Consider the following 24376-nt stretch of genomic DNA (forward strand, 5'->3'; position numbering starts at 1 on the left):
ACTAGTAAATATAATAACTGTATGATCCTTTAGTTCTCTTTTCTCTCCTGAATCTTCTATTAAGTTGTTTTTATTATATTTCTAATTTTCAGGAGTTCTTTTTGGTTTCCTAATATTTTTAAAAAAACTATACTGTTCTTCTTTCATGAATGTACTATTTTCTCTCACTTCTCCAAAAATATTATAGACAGGTGTTTTGTTTTTAAATTTTCTTCTTCTTGCAATCTGCCTTTTTCCTTCAAGTTACTTTATTTCTTTTTGTTCGGATCTCTGTTTTTCATGTTAGCAGCTCTTCTTCCAAGTCGTCTTCTGCTCATATTAAAATTAGAATTGAGGCTTATTGGGAGCTTTGGGTTCATGTACCTTACTGTAAAGTTCTCTGGGTGGGTAGTCTTACTGGGGACCCTCTAGTTCAGATCTTTTATTTTGGACAGGGGAATCAGAATAATCGTTTGGCTTCCCGTCTGAAGTATTAGACCTGGCTTTTGATATTCTGGTTGCTGAGTAAGACAAGAGGGTTACAGGTCTCAGTATTCAGTGTGGAGTCATGTCCGACTTTTTGCAGCCTTATGGACTGTAGCCTTCCAAACTCCTCTGTTCATGAATTTTTCCAGATAAGAATACTGGAGTGGGTTGCCCTTTCTTTCCTCCTCCAGTGGAAGTGGGCTTTCGTTTATTTTCCTCCCTTCACCTGTGCCTTGTCTCTCTTAGTCCAGAGACCCTCTGTTAAAACTCACCTTGTTGTGTGCCAGGGTTGGAAGAGGGCCAGAAGCCTGGCTCTGGGGGAGTATGGCAGGCAACTAACTGCTCTATAAACGAACTTCCATCTAAGCTTCCTGTTCTCAGTGCCACCTTCGCCATCACTCTAGGGGTACTGGTACAGCCAATGCATGAGTCTTTGGCAGATTCTGTTACGTACATTGGATTGCTTTTTTTTGCTTTTCTAATTTTCTTGGGCCTTCTAAACCAGTTATCGTTTGCCTCTTTGCACTCTAAACTTAAAAATGTAGTTGCTGCCTTCTTTTTTTGTTCTCTTTGTCTTTGAGCTTCTGTTTTGTTTTTCATTCTTTACTGTGATTTTTGGTGAGTAATAGAGTTTTGAAAGACAGAGCTAAATGTATGAGTTCAGTCTCATTCAAAGCCACAGTATTTCTGAAGCTCTGCTATTTTTATCTCATAGTTAGATGAGATGCATTTCTAAGAACACAAGATCTTTAGCTTTAGTATAACTTCCTTTATTTACCCTTTCCCTCAGTTCCTTTTCCTGCCCTTGCAATCTAGAAGCAGATTTATTTTATTTTATTTATTAGAATATTTTTATCTCTTTAGAATATATTTTATCTAAGTTTGGAGTATTGTTTTTTTTCATTAGGGTGATCACGTTATCTATTCTACCCAGATGTTTCGATTATACTACATAAATGGAGAGCTTATGTGCAGAACTTTTTTCCTTTAGTTGCTTCTTTTTGAAGGCCTTAATTTTAATTTTTTAACTTTTTATTTTGAAAGATGTCTATATTAAAAAAAAACAAACCCGTGTACCCATCAACCAGCTTCAGCAGTTATATATTGACCAGTTATTTATTTATTTTTTTACTTATACTTTCCACGTTGTTCCGTACTTGAGAATTTGGAAGCCAATTCCATTTATTCTATAGCTGCATATGTGATACTTCAAATATATATATCTTTAAAAGATACAAGAGTCCTTCAACTGTTGACCTGATAGAAAATAGGAAATCTATTCTTCGGACATTAGTCTTGCAATGAGGATTCTGCTTTGTCTTTAACATGAAGGTGCACATTTCCTTCAGTACTGTCATTAATAAGGCTTAATCATGCCCATGGTTGCCACTGGATATTTCTGAGAGGTTAAGATGCATGCATGGAGAAGACAAAGATATAACAAAGGCATAAATCGGGAGGAAAATAAGCAGGAGTGAGGAAAAGAAAGCCTGTATAAGATGGAGTAGATATGTGCCTGCTTCTGATGCAGCTCAGGAATATCCTCTCCTTGGGGAATGCTTTCAACCATATTTTAAGGCTGAAATAGAGATTTAAAGTGCCTGCTTCATTTGAAGGATGATGTGGTCAGAACTGAGGTGATAAAAATATGAAGTGGGTTAGGGAGAAGGACTAAAGGAGGAGAGGAAAAATATTTATAAATTGGGGATTGAACAACATGCTCCTAAATAATGGTTCATAGACAGAATCAAAAGGAAAGTAAAAAAATATCTTGAGACAAATGAAAATGGAAACATAGCATACCAAAGCATTCATTCTTTGGTGCTTAGTAAAAGCAGTTCTAAGAGGGAAGGTTATAATGATAAACACCTACATTACAAAAAAAAATCTCAGTCTACCTTTGTACTTCAAGGAACTAGAAAGAGAATAAGCTCAAAGTCAGAAGGAATTAACAAAGATCAAAGCAGAAATAAATGAAATAGAGACTAGAAAGACAATAGGAAAGATCAATGAAACCAAGAATGGGTTTTTTTTAAAAGTAAAATTGACATTTAGCTACACTAAGGAAAAAAGAAGACTCAAATTGATTCAGCTATATACCAACAAATGAGATGACCTAGAAGAAATGGATAAATTCCCAGAAACATACAACCTACTTCTATTTCATGAAGAAATGGAATATCTAAACAGGCCAGTTACCAGCAAAGAGATTGAATTAGTAAATAAAAACCTCTTAATAGAGAGAAGTCCAGGACCAGATGGCTTCACTGTTGTTCAGTTGCTCAGTTGTGTTCGACTCCTTGTGACCCCATGGACTGCAGCACACCAGGCTTCTCTGTCCTTCACCATCTCCCAGAGTTTGCTCAAATTCATGTCCATTGAGTTGATGATGCCATCCAACCATCTCATCCTCTGTTGCCACCTTCTCCTGCCCTCAGTCTTTGCCAGAATCATGGTCTTTTCCAGTGAGTTGGCCCTTCACATCAGGTGACCAAAATATTGGAGCTTCAGCTTTAGCATCAGTCCTTTCAGTGAATGTTCAGGGTTGATTTCCTTTAAGGTTGACTGGTTTGATCGCCTCACTGTCCAAAGGACCCTCAAGAGTCTCCTCTAGTACCACTGGAGGAAATCATTCATTCTTTGGTGCTTAGCCTTCCTTATGGCCCAACTCTCATATTTGTACATGCCTACTGGAAAAACCATAGCTTTGACTATAGGGCCCTTTGTTGGCAAAGTATTGTCTCTGCTTTTTAATATACTGTCTAGGTTTGTCATAGCTTTTCTTCCAAGGAGCAATCGTCTTAATTCCATGGCTGCAGTCACAATCTGCAGTGATTTTGGCTTCACTGATGAATATTGCCAAGCATTTTAAGAAGAATTAATGCCAATCCTTCTCAAACTCTTCTGAAAAACAGAAGAGAGTGCACTTCTTCCAAATTCATTGTACGAGATCAGTATTATCCTGATACCAAAGCCAGACAAGGGCACTATAAGAAAAGAAAAGAACAGGTCAGTATCCCTGATAAAGATAGATGGACATATTCTCAACAAAATATTAGCAAACTGAATTCAATAGTAGACTAAAAGGATCATAATGAAGTGGAACTTACTCCTGAGATGTACGGATGATTCAACATATGCTAATCATTAAATATGATAGACCGTATTAACAAAATGAAGGATTAAAAATCATGGTCATTTCAATATGGATGCAGAAAAAGCATTTGACAAAATTCAAGATCCTTTCATGATAAAACCTCAAATTAGATGTAGATGGAATATACTAATATAATAAAGGCTGTAGATGACAAGTCTACAGCTAACGTCACACTCAAAAGCTGAAAGCTTTTCCTCTAAGATCTCCTCTAAGATCAGGAACAAGTCAAAGATGTCCACTATTATCACGGTTATTCAGAAGGTAATCGAAGGACTTTGCTGGTGATCCAGTGGTAAAGAATCTGCCTACCAATGCAGGGGACATGGTTTTGATCCTTGGTCCAGGAAGATTCCACATGCCACCAGGCAGCTAAGCCCACAACTACTGAAACCGACATGCCCTAGAGCCATACTCCATGACAAGAGAAGGCACCATAATGAGAAGCCCTGAGACACAACTAGAGGATTAGCCCCCACTCCCTGCAACTAGAGAAAGCCCGTGCAAGGCAATGAAGACCCAGTGTAGCCAAAAATAAATTTTAAAAAAATTTAGATTAAAAACAAGGGAATGGAAGTCCTAACCAGAGCAATTGGAAAAGAAGTAAAAGGCATCCAAGTTGGAAAGGAAAAATTAAAGTTGTCCTTGCTTGCAGAGGACATGATATATGTAGACTACCCTAAAGATTTTATGCTTACACAAAATACTGTGCTGCGATTCATGGGGTCGCAAAGAGTTGGACACGACTGAGTGACTGAACTGAACTGAAAATACTGTTAGAACTAAAAATAATTTCAGGAAAATTGACAGGTATAAAATTAGTATACAAAACTGAGTAGCATTTCTGTACACCAGCAACAAACTATTGGAAAGGTAAATTAAGAAGATTGTTTCATAATAATATGAAAAAGAAGGAAACCAGAGTAAATTTAAGTGAAAGATCTGTAAACTATAAGATGTTGATGAAAGAAATTGAAGACATAAATGAAAAGATTTTGTGTTCATAGATTGAGAAATTGTTAAAATATCCATAATACTCAAAACAATTTATGGATTCAGTGCAATCCCTGTCAAAATTCCAGCAGCGTTTTTCACAGAAATGGAAAAAAAAAATCCTCAAATTTGTATGGAACCACACACACGGAAAAACAAAATCCAAATTGCCAAATCTATCTTGAGAAAGAACAAAGCTGCAGGGATGACATTTCCTGAATTCAAACTATGTTGTGAAGGTATAGCATTCAAAACAGTATGATATTGTCATAAAACAGACCTATAGATCAATGGAGCAGAACAAAGAGCCCAGAAATAAAGCCATGTGTATATGGAGAAAGGGTTCAATTCAGTTCAGTCACTCAGTCGTGTCCGACTCTTTGCAACCCCATGAACTGCAGCACGCCAGGCTTCCTTGTTCATCACCAACTCCCAGAGTCCACCCAAACCCATGTCCATTGTGTTGGTGATGCCATCCAACCATCTCATCCTCTGTCGTCCCCTTCTCCTCCTGCCCTCAATCTTTCTTAGCATCACGGTCTTTGCAAATGAGTCAGCTCTTCGCATCAGGTGGCCAAAGTATTGGAGTTTCAGCTTCAGCATCAGTCTCTTTAATAAATGGTGTTGGGGAAACGGGACTCCTATCTTAAACCATACACAAAAGCCAGCTCAAAATGGATTGAAAACTTAAATGTAAGACATGAAACTTTAAACCCCTGGGGTAAAACATGGAGAGTAAGCTCCTTGACGTCCATCTTGGCAATGATTTTTTTGAATTTGACACCACAAGCAAAGGCACCAAAAGGAAAAATAAACATGTAGGACTATATCAAACTGAAAAGCCACACAGCAAAGAAAACCAACAACAGAATGAAAAGCTATGGAATGGGAGAAAATATTTTCAAACTCTATATCTGATAAAGGATTCATATCCAAAAAATGCAAGGAACTCATTCAGCTCAGTAGCAGAACAAAGCAAACACCCTCAAATGCAATTACAAAATGGACAAGGGACCAGAATAAAACATTTTTCCAAAGAAGACATACAGATTGCCAACAAATAGATGAAAACTTGCTCAGCATTGCTAATCAGGAAAATGTGAATCATAACCACAATGAAGTATCACCTCACACTTACTGCGTTGTCTGTTAGTGAAAAGACCAGACACAACAGATATCGTCAAGGATGTGGAGGAAAGGGAACCTGTGTACACTTTTGGTGGGAAAGTAAACTGGTACAGCCACCATGGAAAACAATACGGGAATTCCTCAAGGAGTTAAAAGAGCCTCTGTAATCCAGCAATCCTAGTTCTGAGTGTGTATCCAAAGGAAACAAAGTCATCATCTCAAAGAGACTATCTGTATTCTTGTTTATTGCAGCATTATCATAGTAGCCAAGGTATAGAAACAAGTGTCCATTGACAAAAGAATGGTTAAAGAAAATGTGTCGTGTGTGTGTACACACACACACACACACACACACACACATCTCATTCCACATTTATGCAATGGAATACTATTCAACAACAACAGGAAAGGAAATCCTGTCATTTGCAACTGCATGGCTGAACTTGGAGGGCATTCTACTAAGTGTCATAAGCCAGTCACAGAAAGACAAATACTTCCTGGTATCACTTAAAAAATAAAACATTGTACACGTAGAAACAGAGTAGAATAATGACTATGATTGGAGGGGGTAGGAGAAATAGGAAGAGGCTGGAAAAGGGCATAAATTTTATTATGAGAGGAATAAAATCTGAAGATCTAATGTATAACAAGGTGATGAAAATACTGTATTGTATAATTGAAATTTGCCAAGAGTAGAACTTAAGTGTTCTCATCAAAAAAAAAAAGTATGTGAAGTGATGGTTGTGTTAGTTAACTCAATGGTGGGAGTCCTCACGCAGTGTATACATATGTCAAATCATAACATTGTATACATTTTTAAATATCCTACAATTTTGTCAGTTATACTTTCAGTTCAGTTCAGTCGCTCAGTTGTGTCTGACTCTTTGCAACCCCATGAATCGCAGCACACCAGGCCTCCCTGTCCATCACCAACTCCCTGAGTTCACTTAGACTCACGTCCATCGAGTCTGTGATGCCATCCAGCCATCTCATCCTTGGTCGTCCCCTTCTCCTCCTGCCCCCAATCCCTCCCAGCATCAGAGTCTTTTCCAATGAGTCAACTCTTCGCATGAGGTGGCCAAAGTACTGGAGTTTCAGCTTTAGCATCATTCCTTCCAAAGAAATCCCAGGGCTGATCTCCTTCAGAATGGACCAGTTGGATCTCCTTGCAGTCCAAGGGACTCTCCAGAGTCTTCTCCAACACCACAGTTCAAAAGCATCAATTCTTCGGTGCTCAGCCTTCTTCACAGTCCAACTCCCACATCCATACATGACTACTGGAAAAACCATAGCCTTGACTAGACGGACCTTAGTCGGCAAAGTAATGTCTCTGTTTTTTAATATGCTATCCAGGTTGGTCATAACTTTCCTTCCAAGGAGTAAGCGTCTTTTAATTTCATGGCTGCAGTCACCATCTGCAGTGATTTTGGAGCCCCCCAAAATAAAGTCTGACACTGTTTCCACTGTTTCCCCATCTATTTCCCATGAAGTGAAGGGACTGGATGCCATAATCTTCGTTTCTGAATGTTGAGCTTTAAGCCAACTTTTTACTCTCCACTTTCACTTTCGTTAAGAGGCTTTTTAGTTCCTCTTCACTTTCTGCCATAAGGGTGGTGTCATCTGCATATCTGAGGTTGTTGATATTTTTCCCGGCAGTTTTGATTCCAGCTTGTGCTTCTTCCAGCCCAGCGTTTCTCATGATGTACTCTGTGTATAAGTTAAATAAGCAGGGTGACAATATACAGCCTTGACGTACTCCTTTTGCTATTTGGAACCAGTCTGTTGTTCCATGTCCAGTTCTAATTGTTGCTTCCTGACCTGCATACAGATTTCTCAAGAAGCAGGTTAGGTGGTCTGGTATGCCCATCTGTTGAAGAATTTTCCACAGTTTCTTGTGATCCACACAGTCAAAGGCTTTGGCATAGTCAATCAAGCAGAAATAGATGTTTTTCTGGAACTCTCTTGTTTTTTCGATGATCCAGTGGATGTTGACAATTTGATCTCTGGTTCCTCTGCCTTTTCTAAAACCAGCTTGAATCAGGGAGTTCACGGTTCACGTATTGCTGAAGCCTGGCTTGGAGAATTTTGAGCATTATTTTACTAGCATGTGAGATGAGTGCAATTGTGCGGTAGTTTGAGCATTCTTTTGCATTGCCTTTCTTTGGGATTGGAATGAAAACTGACCTTTTCCAGTCCTGGGGCCGCTGCTGACTTTTCCAAATTTGCTGGCATATTGAGTGCAGCACTTTCACAGCATCATCTTTCAGGATTTGAAATTCCATCACTTCCACTAGCTTTGTTCGTAATGATGCTTTCTAAGCCCCACTTGACTTCACATTCCAGGAGGTCTGGCTCTAGATGAGTGATCACACCATTGTGATTATCTGGGTCATGAAGATCTTTTTTGTATAGTTCTTCTGTGTATTCTTGCCACCTCTTCTTAGTATCTTCTGCTTCTGTTAGGTCCATACCATTTCTGTCCTTTATCGAGCCCATCTTTGCATGAAATGTTCCCTTGGTGTCTCTGATTTTCTTGAAGAGATCTCTAGTCTTTCCCATTCTGTTGTTTTCCTCTGTTTCTTTGCATTGATCACTGAAGAAGGCTTTCTTATCTCTCCTTGCTATTCTTTGGAACTCTGCATTCAGATGCTTATATACTTTAATAAGTTGGAATTTAAAAAGTAGAAGGGGTGGAAAAGAAAACTACTTTGTCAAATCGTGTGTGTGCTTAGTTGCTCAGTTGTATCCGACTGTCTGTGGCCCCATGGACTGTAACCTGCCAGGCGCCTCTGTCCATGGAATTTTCCAGGCAAGAACGCTGTAGAGGGTTGCCATTTCCTGCTTCAGGGGATTGTCCTGACCCAGGGGTCGAACCCGCATCTCTTGAGTCTTCAGGGTTGGCTGGTGGATTTTTTTACCACTAGGGCCACCTGGAAATCCTTGTTAAATCATGCTGGTTGTTTATTTTGTACTCTATCTTTCATATATTTTTACCAGTTGATTTTTAGTTTCTCTGCTTCTGTTGGTCTTTGCAAGAAAATCCAAATATGTGTGATGATATTATTAAATTTTTTAAAAGTTAAGATTATTGAAGATTTAGTAGATTGGATAAACTTGTCTCTAGCTTGTCAACCTGCTAAGAAAATACTTAAAAACTTGTTTTATTGTCAAATATCATACAACTATGGACATATTTATATGTATATTCTATACACATATAAAACAAATGTATAGTTTTATGAATTATGAGTAAAACCAGTTTTAATGTCTTTCAACCACTGTTGAGATACAGAAAAATATAATTAGTAAAACAGTGAAACTTCTATCAAAAGCTATTTTAAATATCAGAAAAGGGTAAAGCAACATTGATTTGTAGGCTTTTATAAAAGAATGATAATGCTAATTACAATGTTTAATATATCTTTGGTGAATAGTATTTATATATTTAGATAGGAATATTGTTTCCAAGGGCTTCCCTGGTGGCTCAGACTGAAATCCATAGGGAAGATACCCTGGAAAAGGAACTGGCAACCCACTCTAGTATTCTTGCCTGGAGAATTCCATGGACAAAGGACCTGGAGTGCTACAGTCCATGGGGTCACGGAGTCGGACCCAGTTGAACGACTCACTTTCATTATTTCCAGAGTTGCAAATAGTGTGAAAATGCATCCAATAGCAGTATTATGATGTTGTGATAACAGATTTATTTGGATTATGTCATATGTCCTAGGAAAGAAATGCTCTAATTTGGCTTTTAAATAGTCCTTAGGAGATCAGAATACCAGACCACCTGACCTGCCTCTTGAGAAACCTATATGCAGGTCAGGAAGCAACAGTTAGAACTGGACCTGGAACAACAGACTGGTTCCAAATAGGAAAAGGAATATGTCAAGGCTGTATATTGCCACCCTGCTTATTTAACTTATACGCAGAGTACATCATGAGAAACGCTGGGCTGGAAAAAGTACAAGCTGGAATCAAGATTGCCGGGAGAAATAGCAATGACCTCAGATATGCAGATGACACCACCCTTATGGCAGAAAGTGAAGAGGAACTAAAAAGCCTCTTAATGAAAATGAAAGAGGAGAGTGAAAAAGTTGGCTTAAAGCTCAACATTCAGAAAACGAAGATCATGGCATCTGGTCCCATCGCTTCCTGGGAAATAGATGGGGAAACAGTGGAAACAGTGTCAGACTTTATTTTTTGGGGCTCCAAAATCACTGCAGATGGTGACTGCAGCCATGAAATTAAAAAACGCTCACTCCTTGGAAGGAAAGTTATGACCAACCTGGATGGCATATTAAAAAGCAGAGACATTACTTTGCCGACTAAGGTCCGTCTAGTCAAGGCTATGGTTTTTCCAGTAGTCATGTATGGATGTGAGAGTTGTACTGTGAAGAAAGCTGAGCGCCGAAGAATTGATGCTTTTGAACTGTGGTGTTGGAGAGGACTCTGGAGAGTCCCTTGGACTGCAAGGAGATCCAACTGGTCCATTCTGAAGGAGATCAGCCCTGGGATTTCTTTGGAAGGAATGATGCTAAAGCTGAAACTCCAGTACTTTGGCCATCTCATGCGAAGAGTTGACTCATTGGAAAAGACTCTGATGCTGGGAGGGATTGGGGGCAGGAGGAAAAGGTGACGACAGAGGATGAGATGGCTGGATGGCATCACAGACTCAATGGACGTGAGTCTAAGTGAACTCTGGGAGTTGGTGATGGACTGGCATGCTGTGGTTCATGGGGTCGCAAAGAGTCAGACATGACTGAGTGACTGAACTAAACTAGGGTATTACTTGCACTTTAAAAATTTAATTAATTAATTAATTTTTGGCTGTGCAGGGACTTTCTCTAGTTGCAATGAGCAGGGGCTTCTCTTGTTGGAGAGCATGGTATCTAGGGTGCGTGGGCTCAGTAGTTATGGCACTTGGGCTTAGTTCCCCCACAGCATGTGGGATCTTCCTGGATCAGGTATCAAACCTGCATACCCTGATTTTGGCAGGTGGATTGGTAATCACTGGACCAGCAGGGAAGCGCACTTTTTTTTTAAAAATTTTAATTGATATCACCTACTGCAAAGTTTGGCTGCCCAGTAGCTGAAAAGTTCTGCGATCTTCTGGATTGTTTTACAGTTTGTGGGTATCACTCAAGGCCACATACAGTGATAGATGAACAGTGTTTATGCAGTTTGTTATTCATAACTTTCATATTAGAATTTGAGCTGTGGTTGGTTGAATCTAAGGACATGAAACCCTCGGATAGGGAGAGCCACCTGTAATCTAAAAAGTGCTCTGGGATGACAAGAACTTCTTCAAGCAGGAGAGTTACTACATATTTTAAAATCAAAAACTTAAAGCACTGAAAAAATACTCTGTTTTCGGTAATGGAAACTTTTCAAGTAAACAAAGGTTTTTTTTTTTTTCTCCCTCCCTTTTTATTGACATTCTGTGACTCACTTTTCTTTCTGAGAAATAACATACAGTAAATATATTTTCAGGAAAATGTGCTTTTTGAAAAGACATGAAGAGTTTTGCTGTACATTCAGAGATGTGTATCATTCATTTTTAAAGTAAATATGTAGAGGAAGGATGTCTCTGCTTTTCTAAAACACACATTTTGGGGTATGCTTCCATCAGCCTGAGGCCCTGTTTCTGACTTCTTCCTCCAGGAACTACAATTGGAACATGCAAGGCAAGCCTTTGCTCTCAAAGACAAAAGCAAAAGTGGCCTGATTTCTGGTCTGGATTTCAGTGACATCATGGTTACCATCCGGTCTCACATGCTTACTCCCTTCGTGGAGGAGAACTTAGTCTCAGTAAGTAAAAAGCAGTGCCTTCAACTTTCTGTTCCCTCAGACCTTTGAAGCCATTGTCCTGGATTGCATCCCTCTGTATGTCTGCCTCTCATGTGTTGTCACTTTACTCTTAGTTGGTAGGAGGTAATCAGATGTGTGTAAGGGAGGGGTGTGTGTGTGTTGGTGGGGGGCGGGGATAGTGACTAGTTTTCCCCCAGATCAGCACCACAATCTTGCTCTCATATATTTCCAAATTGTTTATTTCCATTTACAGAGTCCACCTAAAGAAAACAGGGGAGTATGTAGACAAGGGTGTGCGGTTCCTTTTTCCCAAGGGCAGTACTTCTCCCAGACACTACTGCCTTCACCTTTGGCCTCTTTCCATCCCACCAGGCTCCCAAAGCCTTGCTATAAGGATGGCTCCTTCCTTTGTTGCCTGCAGGGTCCTGTTTGCTAGAGGGATCATCACTGGCCTCTACACTGTTTTAGTAGCCATGGCTGTGGCAGAAGGTATGGAGGAAGTATGTGGGCGTCAGCCCCTGTGGCTCACTCCTCTCTCTGCCCCTTCACCTGTGCATTCAGTCTGCATGGACCAGACAGTTTTTTGTTCTTGAAACTGCTAAACTCTGTAAAGTAAGCATCTGGGCCAACAGCAAACTGATGTCATCCACTTCCTCACAAAGAATGGTGAAACTGTCCTCACTTACCGCTTTTCTTGTTCCTGTATTGTACTTATGTGTAAGTTTTTGATTGCTGCTTGTTTTAAATGGAGGGAAGCCAATGAGTGCTTGTGTTGTCTCAGCTGAAGATCATTATCCCTGATTTAGACCAGGGTAGAAAGATCAACTTCTGTTCTTTTTCTTCAGTGAATTTGAACATGGAGCATGTCACTTTCTCCTATACATTTCACCTCCTTGACACCCATCTGCCACTCCCCTACCCTCACCTCATACCCTAGCCAAAAAAATGAAAGAAGGAAGAAAAGAAAGTAAGGGAGAGAGGGAGGAGAGAAGAAAAGAAAATCCTAGAGAGAAGGACTCAGTACCTTGGGGTGAGGGAACCTGTTTAATCTCTTCCAGTTGGTTAGATAGAGCTGTTATAGCCTCAGTTTCCCACATGCCATCTCAATTTCTGGAGGAATGTGTTAAATAATTTGGATCTGGCTTTTTGGGTCACTGGTATCTGAATTTAGGCTAATACAAATATGACATATATTTGGGTTAAGGCTTGTGTGTGAGGGATGGGGGTGGGAACATATGCCCATCATTACCTATACTGTCCTTAATATAGATCTTTATGATTAAGGTTGTCACACTGTCATTTCCATAAGTATTTGAGTTTTTAATAGAGAATGTTTTTAATCATCTGGATTCCTCTGACTCTTGGCTTAGAAGTTAAATGTTTGCAAGCTATGAAAAGTATTCTCTTTTGAGTTTATGTCCAACTGTTGGGTAGAGGGAGAAGTTACCTCCTACCCTGCAGAGTAGGGTAGCCTGTATTGTCCCCCTTCTTCCCCAGGCATGAGAGAGCCTCTTTAGCACTATTCCACTAAAGACATATTTATAGCAAGTAAATCCTCCCTAGATTTTCTCTACATCTTTTTGGAGTGTTTTTTGGTAGTTTTACATTTTGTCACAGAGATTCAGAGCTCAGCACAGACCATTCTATATGTTAATTATAACAAGGAGCTTAAAAAAGAAAAGATTAGTAAAGTTGATAAAGCGAAATTGTCTTAAAATTTAAAGTTACCACTGGTTTTTGTATATGGGTGTAGAAAAAAAAAGCAAGTTTAAAAAATGTTTCTTATATTGTATGTTGAGGTTTGGATTATCCAGAAATAGCAGGAGTTTCATAGTTGAAGGTCTTGAAAATCCTGTTTAAATAATCATTGGTTTTGATCTGTGATAATTATATTTGTTGTTTTTGACCTTATAGGTAGATGAACCATGAAGTCCAACTTCCAGATGTTGCTTTCTTCCTTAACACCTAAATTACATAGATTTTCCTGAGGGCTTGAAATGCACGGACAGTGTTTCAGCATGATACCTTCCTTGTGTTTATGGACTGGTTGTTTATCATTTTAGTAATGAAGACTCCTTTGTGTCCCTAAATGTGCTTTTGTTTTTGTTTGTTTAACTTTCTGTGTTCTCATTTCCTAGGCAGCCGGAGGAAGTATCTCACACCAGGTTAGCTTCTCATACTTCAATGCATTTAACTCCTTACTGAATAACATGGAGCTTGTTCGTAAGATATATAGCACTCTAGCTGGCACAAGGAAAGATGTTGAAGTCACAAAGGGTAAGATTTTTAAAATACATATTGATTCGAAACTCAGCATTTTCCCTTTTCTTTATCTAGGGTGAGAGGTTGATCTAGGTTTACTACTGTGAAGCCACATCTAGAAAGTATGTTACCATGTGTGTCTGTTTCACTTGGACCATCATGGTCTCCAAAAATCCAGTTGGATTTAATGGGATGCTGAGGTTAGGAGTGGAAAAGTGGCTTTGACAGTTTTAAAAAGAACCGTGGCCCAGTCTGTCAAACAGGTCAGTGGCAATGGCTTCTTTGTATGAGGAAGGAGTGGCCACAGAAAGATGGGCAGGGCTACTCCTTTTGCTGAATTGAGGTGGGATGTTTTAAGTGACTAGAGGAGAGCCAGTTCTTTCATCTTTTAGCTCTGGAGACCAAAGCAAATAAACAAGATGAGGTTAGAGGAACCTAAAGAGATTGTTTTACCTCTGAAATTACTTTACCTGCTTCTACTGTTTCATCATCTTAACATTTTATCTTTTGCCAGTTTTCATATTTTTGTAGTTATTTCTATGTAGCTGAACTTAGATATTGAAATTCAGTTTTAAATTTTTTAAATAATACTAAAATGCTTTTAGCTTTCAGATAATAGTTAAGGTAGAAACTTGTTACATGTTAAGAGTCTTTGAAGATTTTAAAGTATTTTCTTTTTCTTCCAGAGGAATTTGCCCAGAGTGCCATACGCTATGGACAAGTCACCCCACTAGAAATTGACATCCTGTACCAGCTTTCAGACTTATATAATGCTACCGGGTAACTATTCCAGTAATTCCTCATGATACTTACTTTAATGTGAAGCAGTGGTGTTCTTTTAGTTCATTTATACAATAATTTGCTCAGTCTATAAATTTCAAGAAAAAGACACAAGCAGATACGAGAAACAGGGGAGGAGGATGAGACAGGTGAAGTAGGGCGAAATGGAGGAAGGGAAGGGAAAGCAAGAAGGGGAGGGGAAGAGAAAGGAAGGGAAGAAATGGAGAGAGAGAGGCGAAGAAGGGAGGAAGGGTCGTTGAAGAGTGTGAGAGAGGGAAATGGGGGAGGAAGAATGGTAGAGGAGGGAAGAGGGAAATGAGAAGGAAGTGAGGGACAGAAAAATTGATTTAATCTGGACTCTGTAGACGTGGTTAGAAAGTTTTAGACATTTGTGGATATTTGCCTAAATTTATAAAATAAATTGAAGTACATGTTCAGGAATCTTGTAACCTTTTTTTGATTCATTGTGAGTGGGCATTTTCCTAAACAGTATATACCATTTTGTGTTGGAGGGTATCATTTTCTTGAAATATGCCTGTGACATTATTATCATGCTTATTATCATAATTTAAGCTTAGATGTTTTATGTCTCTTTTATAGATTGAAAAAACCCAGAGCACATAGACAGTATTTAATTTGTGAAGTCTTACACAAATCCAGATGAAAAAGCTTTGTCTGTGGGCATCCAGTAGGACCTTGGGATAGGGGACTCATGATCTACTAAGTGATCAGATTTTAACAGTTATGTAAGTGTAGGCATATCTGAAAAATAGGTTTTAACCCTAGAACTGAAGACTAGTAGAAGTTGAGTGTACATAGATAATTTATTGCCTTCATGTTACATAATAAATTGTCAAGCTGGAGTTGATACTGGATAAACCAGCCAGTCTTTGATGATTGACATGAAATATCAGGCCATACCTCATCCATCTAGAATTTACATTTGAGGTAAAGGTATTGAACATCCTTCATGATAATAAAAGCTTGCAAAAAGTGCTTCTCAAAACGGGATCTGAAGTGACCTACTACCTGGATCATGGAATACACTTATTTTAAAACAGTAGTTCATTCACTCGGTTCAAAACTCAAAGAGTTTTAAAGAGCCTGCTGTAAAAATGTCTCCCATCCACCCCTTCTCCCTTGTACCTTTAAAGGCAACCAGTATCTGTCACTTTTGTGTTTATCCTTCTCAAGATACTTTGCACTTAAGCATTAAAGATGTATACTAAAGAAATATATTCAATGTGTATGAACTGAACAGTCAGTGTTTATACTTTGCTTCTGAGAAGAATTATTTCTTTAGTTTTTGTGATCGATCTTTAAAGTCATTAAATTTATATACTGTCTATTATTTCTTTAGAGTCTTTTGCTTTTTGTGTGGCAAGCAAGGTCTGAAGTTTTTTTTTCCCTCTTACTAAAATTATCTGTGTGAATAGGGAAATACTACTTTTAAACCATAGTTCTTTTTTACCCTTTTCTTTCTGAAGAAAGGTGATCTTAGTATGAGGTGTCTGTCGATGTCTTAACAGTTTTCTTTCTTTCCCATATTTTTGCCTGAAGGCGCTTGACTTTGGCAGATATTGAGAGAATAGCCCCACTGGCTGAAGGAGCCTTACCTTACAACCTGGCAGAACTTCAGAGACAGGTAGGAGGCATATCATAAACAGAATCATCTTCAAAAATGCTCAAGTAGTATGGAAATGACAGCCTGAACCTTCTGAATCTATGGCAATGAAAACATGATTTACAGAAAGACTTTCCTTAGCACAAAGATTACCTTTATAAAACTGTTAGCCCCACCCTTATAGAGTATTCTTATGGGGCAGCTGGATTTATGTTTGTTTGTTTGTTTGTTTTCTTTTAGCTTTTTTAAGATAAGGAAAATAAGATTATAGACATATATGGGCTTGGCCTCCCTCACTCAGAGTAGCAGTCTTTTCCTTTCATTTGTCTAGTGACATTTAAAGATTAGTGTGAAGTTCACTTTGTATTATCAAACTGTTAAACTTACAGGGTTTTTAAAATACAAGACATTCCTCTACTGAAACGAATCTTTGACTGAGAATCTTTCACTATAGTGTCTTACAGATTACAACAATAACACAGGAAAACTATGTAAATAATGAACCAGAAGGAAAACCTTGATGATTATTACATTTTTTATAATATTTGTTTTTTGTTTATATTAAGAATGGTAAAAACAGTAACTTCTGAGTCCTATAAAGTTAATGCAGCCTTATTTCTGGTTTCAAAAATACTCTCTTGGTAGGAAAATAAACTCCATGATATTACTTTGAAGAGTGGAATTGAGCAGATTTTTAAAAATTTTTGTTTTAAACTGAAACCCTATTTCTGAGGTATCTGGAAGAAGCCTCCGTTGCAGTGGTGGTCACATGGTTTTGGGGGTGGGAATGAAGTTTATAGGAGGGCTAGTCCTTGTCTAACAGACATGAGACCTGTGTCCCTCACGATTCTTTAGAAGACTGTGATACACTATGAGGCTAGGAGACGTAGGGAAGGTGAGGGGAGACGGGGGCAGGTGGGGGGGAAGAAGACAGGAGATGAGAGAGGTGGGGAGGGAGAGAGAGAGAGAGAGAGAGAAGCTACATTGGCATACCATGGAAAGGCCCCTGTCTGTTTTGCTGCTACCACATTGATGAGTAGCCAGATGTGCTATCTGAGTGTGGTGCACTGTGGGAAGTTTCAGTAGCAAAACTTTCTTCTGTTTGAGCTCCATGGAATGATGATTCTGCCTCTGAAACAAATTAGAATTTTCAGTTTTACTCTGTGTAATAATCAAGAACTTCATAGGTATTATAAGATCTTATTTAAAGGTTGCTAAGAAATTTACAAAATAGGATTTCAGTTAAAAGTTTTTATAATAGTGCTATAGTCAAGTAAGTAAATTGAAAATGGAAACTAATTGCTTTTATATCTACATTTTATGTTAATACTTTGTTTGCTTGGGGTGTAGTAAAGCTTCCTGTAAATTAAAATATATCAGTAACCCACTGAGATTTAGCCTCTTTAGTAGTAAAAAGCTCTTATTTGCTGCCTTCAAAGTTTATTTTTGTTATAAGTTCTCAGATCCTTAAAAAAAAATAGGTGGATTTATTCCAATTCATTGATTTATAGTAAAATTTAATAAAATTATTTAACATTTGGAGATGTGTTAAAATATTTAAAGAGCTCTTACTGAGTATAATTTTATATTTTATAGTACATATTTTATAAACAAGCATTTTCTTCTTGAAGTTTGAAAAATTTCATTGCAAAAGGAAGTTTTTCTTTTTTAGTGTTACATGTCTATGAGTAAAGCTTTCCTTGTGGGTGTCCTTAATTATTGTTAACTGGGGAATATCTCATTTAGCTTATTAAAAACAATGTAATGAATTAAAAAACCCAACTCATTTCCTTTTTCAACCTTTCTGGTGCTCTTCTTATTATACTGGCCTTTCTCGCCCCTAGCTATTTTGCTGGAGGCCATCAATGAAGGTTGGCTTTTGTAATCTTTGGCGCCCTAAGTCTGCATCGCTCATAGTTCTGATTCCTTAGGAAGGTGTTGTAATTCTGCCACTGTTGGAAATTTTCTTGAAGACAGATTCGAAGATTTGCCTGCCTTCAGGGGCAGCACTGATGCTCAAAGCTTTTGTCAGTTACTTAGAAAATGGGCAGTGATAGAAACCACCATTATCTCTTGCTCTCTTCCTTTTCCCTAACTGGTAGAATGGCATGGGGACCTGCAGTCTCCAGAGAACAGGTAGACATCCTGGGTGTACGTATATTGGTCCCAAAGGAGGAAGCTCAGACAGAGCCCGTATTGTTTATTTTTCCTTTCACATATCACTTAGATAGGGTAGTCTTATTGCTGAGGAGTTGGGCTTCCCAGGTGGCACAGGTGAGGAATCCACTTGCCAATGCAGGAGACATTAAGAGATGCGAGTTTGGTCCTTGGGTCGGAAAGATCCCCTGGAGGAAGAAATGGTACCCCACTCCAGTGTTCTCGCCTGGAAAAGTCCATGGACAAAGGAGCTAGAAGGCTACAGTCCGTGGGCTTGCACAGAGCTGGACATGACTGAACGACTGAACACAAACACACATTGCTGAGAGTTTGGAATAAAGAAATAAAAATGAAGATTTAAACTCTTTTTTTCCTGTAAATCATTATAAAAACAACACATGGAAAAAATAAAACTCAAAAGTCATGAATAATTTTTAGAATTTCATGGAAACAGATAACAAATATTATTTTAAGAGGGATTTACAGCCATTGTAAAATCTGACCTTTACTGTCTCTGGGATCTGGTATAAGTTTCTATGGACCTCTGTTTCTCCTTTAGTAAAATGAGTACCTGCAGATCTTTCTAAGAATCCTTCAAGTTCCTGCATCCTGTAAAAATTATGTGAAGCAATGGTTTTTTTTCTTTTTCAAAAAATTTAATGTATCTCCATTTTCCTTGTAACATTAAAAGCTGTATAAGGAATATAGGCTAAGACCTAAGTAGAATAATATAAAAATATGCCTGAGTTCTTGCAGCAAAAAAGTAGTAAACTTTCTGCAGTTTTCAGTCTAGAAAAAGCTTTTCTTAGTTAAATTATTTTAAACTTATTAATATGAGGCATTCTAAGGTAGCCACATAGACTGTAATTTTAGTGACTTGTTTTTAAAACTTCTCTAGACCACAGAATCACAGTAGTGCTAACTATATGTCCATGTTACTTCCAGAAGACACTTTTGATTCTCTTGTAATTTTTCCTATGTTATCAAACTAGGAGTACATAATTATTTACATTTTGTATGTAGAGTATTCCCCTGTAGGAATTTTCTTGAAACCTAGACAAAAAATAGGAAGAATGGCGTGTTGTGTTATCTCAACCTGTGAAAGTTACGAAAACGCATGCGCGTGATGGAGGATCTCCGAGCTCAGAAATAAAAGTTATGAGAGAGGCAGTGTTTAAGAACTTGGGCGCTGATTAGGTAACATCTTTCCTGTCTCAGTTTCATCATTTATTAAGTAGAGAGCGTAGTATCCATCTCACAGGATTGTGAGAGTTACATGAGATCATGCACTTACACCTACTAAGTGTGCAATGCATGTTAACTGTTATTATCGTTGTGGTGGTAGTTGTTAAATATGAGAAGGCTATCTGAGCAAACTCCAAGTTGAACTTAAATATAGATATGACACAACTCCTTCATTCACCTTCGTCTACTTTCCTTAGAAGAATGGCAAGTGAGGAAGAATTATATCTTGTGTCTTCTCCTTTATTGCCTGAAATGTTTCACTTTTTAAATTTTTGTGCTGGCTGATATTCTATATTGTATTTTTTTTTTAATTGTGATTGATGGATATCATACATGAAAAAGATTTACACCCCACACCATACCCCAAAATCTATTCTACCTGGGGTGTTCTAAACTTTAGAGAGGATAACATAGGAGATTATATTCATAATCAAAAGATAAACAGATTTTTACAAACAGGGCATAAAATACTTGTCATTAAAAAAAAAAAGTTGAACTTCATTAAATTTAAGAACCTTTGTTCATTAAAACATATCACCGAAAGGGTGAGAAGACAGGCTGCATAGAAGAGAAAGAAGATATCCAAATGAGGGAAGGAAGGAGGGAGGGAAGAAGGAAAGCAGGAAAGAAAATTCTGTATCATTAGTAAACAAAAAAAAAATACATATTAAAACTACAATTAGATGCCATTTTATACTATCCAGATTGGCCAGAATTACATCTGACAATGGCAAGTGTTGTTTAGGAGGTGGAGGAATAGAGATAACCAATGAGAAAAATGGAAATGTTCATTTGATTAAAATGAGTTAAAGAAGGTGGGTTGCAGAGCAAAAAGAATGTGACATTTTTGGACCATGAAGTGCTTTGGAGATTAAAGATCAATTCTAGTCCAATATGAGAATAGGTAGACAATTTCTTTATTTTTTCTTTACTATATATCACATAATTACTTTTTCAACTATATGGGGTAAATTTTATCTATGATGGACCTGCTTGGGAATATGCATACTTTTTAAAAGTTTTGTTTCTATGGGACATTATATTTAAGCTGCAGCCCACTCGTGCAAGAAACTTTTGAAATATAAGATGGCTTAGGTTCTGTCAGAACATTATTAGAATGACTTTTCCCTCTGTTTCATGTACAGCATTTCTTAGACATAGGAATTTGCCTGTGTATTTTTCATTCTAATAGACCTTTAAAACTTTGGATAGCTGCTGAGTAAAGTAGATAGAAGCATTATAATCCAGTTACTGATTCCTCTTTTTTTTTTGTTTTTGAATTTTTAACACCTGTCATCTGTGATAATTTTACCATAAATTGAAGTCTGTTCTCAGAAAAGAAGAGATTGACTTTCTATACTAGATTTGTCTATTTATTAACCATTTACCTCATTTAAAGTGTTAGAATTAAAGACTTATTTACAGTTTTTAACACAACTTAACCTCACTTCTTAGTCAGAAAGAAATATATATTGTTTAGCACTTGGGAGAAATATATATGCAAATATGGGCTTCCCTGCTGGCTCAGTGGTGAAAAATCTGCCTACAATGCAAGAGACGTGGGTTGGAGACAGTGGTTCGATCCCTGAGTGGGAAAGATCTCTGAGAGAAGGAAATGGCAACCCATTCTAGTATTCTTGCCTGGGAAATCCCATGGACAGAGGAGTCTGGCAGGTTACAGTCCATGGGATTGCAAGAGTCAGACATGACTTAGTGATTATACCACCACATGTATATATGTGTGTGTGCGTATGTATGTATATATATAATTTTTTTTTCTTCCATCTCATAGAGTGTCACAGCTTTGGATTATAATCTTGTTTTTGAGCTCAAATTCAGGTGTGTTAAATTTGTAGATGTGATTTGCAGACAAAAGAATTTTGTTTAATTTTCCCTAACCTTTTAGAGGGCTTCCCAGGTTGCCCTAGTGGTAAAGAACCCTCCTGCCAGTGCAAGAGACATAAGAAATGTGGGTTTGATCCCTGGGTTGGAAAGATCCCCTGGAGGAGGGCATGGCAACCCATGCCAGTATCCTTGCCTGGAGAATCCCATGGACAGAGGAGCCTGGCAGGCATAATATAGTCCATGGGATCGCAAAGAGAAAGGACTGAAGTGATTTAGCACAGCACATTTTGCCGTTACAGTCATGCATTTTAGTTGGTATAAAGCCTAGTCTTCCCCTCCCGCCCCAACCCATGCTCAGTATAAAAAACCTCAGCCTTTCCTTCTTTTTTTTTCTGTTCATCAACAGTGGAAGAGGCACTTATTTTTACTGGGGTGGCATACTACATGAAGTAGCTTGGTTTGGGCAGGGTGCTTGACTTGTTAACTGACATGATCTTGCCTTATCTAATTCTCATTTATAGGATGAGTTATGGTTAACAACAGAGTAAAAGAACTTTCTCTTCTGCAAATGAGATCTTGAACCATTTCCTCATTTCCTTTCATCCACATAGCTTAGAGAGCAGGTTAAAAATCGTTTAAGGTTCTCAGCTCTTATTGTGCTTTGAAAAACACTTAATTAATCTTGTTAAATATCACCTTCATGATCATAATCATAACCTTAAGGAAAAGAGTGCCTCTTTCCTTTGGCCCATTTGTTCACTGTGGGTGATCTTCTTAGTGCTGAGATTTTCTTTCAGCCTAAATGCTAAAAAATTCAGTATACAGTCATTAATAGAGATGACAGCTACAGTAGCATTGTACTTATGAATATTCATGAAGTGAAATCCATAGTATTAATTACATTAATTTACATACCTGAATATAAGTGAACCATAAGTGATAGCTAAGCCTAAAAAAAAGAAATAAAAAAACCCTTAGTAGCCGTATATTGTATGCTTTTAAAAAATAAATGCTATTTAATAAGGGTGGAGATGACATTTCTTTCAAAAGGCATTTGGGTATTTAGAGTTAAAGATGTTTTTAGTTAAGGATTAAATCACAGTATAATCCTACAGTGTTCATAGGACTTTGTAGGGCTTAAAAACGTTCTTTAAAGGACGAGCATATAAAGAAAATATATGATTGAACACAGGAGAAACCTTTTATATGAATAAGGGAATTAGTGGTTACTTGATTCTTTCTTTAATTGAGGTATAGTTGACTTACAATATTACATGAATTTCAGGTATGTAACAGTGGTTCAGTATTTTTATAAATTATACTCCATTTAAAGTTATTACAAAATAATGACTGTATTTCCCTGTATGATATATCCTTTTTGCTTCTTTATTTTATACATAGTAGTTTGTCTCTTAATCACATACTCCCCCTTTAGTTTTAGTTTTTAAAAAAATTTTATTGTATAGTTGATTTATAATGTTGGGTTTAATTTCTACTGTACAGCAAAGTGACTCAGTTATACACATATACATTCACTGTTTTTCATAGGCTTTTCTGTTATGCTTCAAGATATATAATTCCCTCTGCTATACTGTAAGACTTTCTTGTTTATCCATCCTATATGTAATGGTTTTCATCTGCTAATCCGAAACTCCCAATCCTTCCCTCCCCTGCCCACCTGGCAACCACAGTTCTGTTCTCTATATCTGTGTGTCTGTTTCATAGATAGTTCCTTTTTTCATATTTTAGGTTCCGCTTATCGGGATACCATTTGGCCCACACCCCTATCTTGTCCCTCCCCAATACTTAATTCTTATTTGGGGTCATAGCTGTTTTAGTCAGTGAGTTTTAAATTCAACATAAATCACTGCAGATGGTGACTGCAGCCATGAAATTAAAAGACGCTTACTCCTTGGAAGAAACGTTATGACCAACCTAGACAGCATATTCAAAAGCAGAGACATTACTTTGCCAACAAAGGTCTGTCTAGTCAAGGCTGTGGTTTTTCCTGTGGTCATGTATGGATGTGAGAGTTGGACTGTGAAGAAGGCTGAGTGCCAAAGAAGTGATGCTTTTGAACTGTGGTGTTGGAGAAGACTCCTGAGAGTCCCTTGGACTGCAAGGAGATCCAACCAGTCCATTCTGAAGGAGATTAGCCCTGGGATTTCTTTGGAAGGAATGATGCTAAAGCTGAAACTCCAGTACTTTGGCCACCTCATGCAAACAGTTGACTCATTGGAAAAGACCCTGATGCTGGGAGGGATTGGGGGTAGGAGGAGAAGGGGACGACCGAGGATGAGATGGCTGGATGGCATCACTGACTCGATGGACGTGAGTCTGAGTGAACTCCGGGAGTTGGTGATGGACCGGGAGGCCTGGCGTGCTGCGATTCATGGGGTTGCAAAGAGTCGGACACAACTGAGCGACTGAACTGAACTAACTTGATTCTTTTGAAAGGAGTCACGATTGGAAATAATTCATATTCTGAGAATGAGATTTATTTTCACCCAGTTTTGTGATTGAGAAACTCCAGTTTCAGAAAAGTCTCATGTGTGCATGATTAGAGATTAAAAGCATATGTGTTATAGAGGTAGTATAACAGCTATAGTGGTTATGAAAGATTTTAAAATCTAAGCCAAAATGCCATAACTTGAATTTCTTTAAAATATTTGATGTTGAAAATCACTTTTGCCTCAAAGTTACAGATTATGTTTGTTTTCAAATGAATTGTCCTTGAAACAGCATATCAAAATTAACTGGTTAGCCCCATTGTATTCAATCAATATTTGAAAAACTGACTGAAGCATTTTCAGTTAATATAATACTTTAAAGTGACACCAAGAAGGATTTTGCATTAATAAATGCAAAATAAAATTTAAATTATTTTGTTTCAGTTCAGTTGCTCAGTCATG

At 37.9% G+C, this 24376-nt stretch overlaps 1 protein-coding gene across 4 annotated transcripts in view; it reads left to right on the forward strand.

The window, feature by feature from the left end:
- Positions 1 to 24376, forward strand: part of SLC25A12 (solute carrier family 25 member 12) — a 98697-nt gene that overhangs the window by 43797 nt on the left and 30524 nt on the right. For all 4 annotated transcript variants that reach the window (XM_069577218.1, XM_069577219.1, XM_069577217.1 and 1 more), the window contains 4 exons: positions 11405 to 11551; positions 13690 to 13828; positions 14500 to 14593; positions 16154 to 16238. In XM_069577218.1, the coding sequence (XP_069433319.1) occupies positions 11405 to 11551; positions 13690 to 13828; positions 14500 to 14593; positions 16154 to 16238 (465 nt within the window). The remainder of the gene's footprint in view (positions 1 to 11404; positions 11552 to 13689; positions 13829 to 14499; positions 14594 to 16153; positions 16239 to 24376) is intronic.

Source organism: Ovis canadensis, chromosome 2 (assembly GCF_042477335.2).
Source record: "Ovis canadensis isolate MfBH-ARS-UI-01 breed Bighorn chromosome 2, ARS-UI_OviCan_v2, whole genome shotgun sequence".
Taxonomy (NCBI): Eukaryota; Metazoa; Chordata; class Mammalia; order Artiodactyla; family Bovidae; genus Ovis; species Ovis canadensis.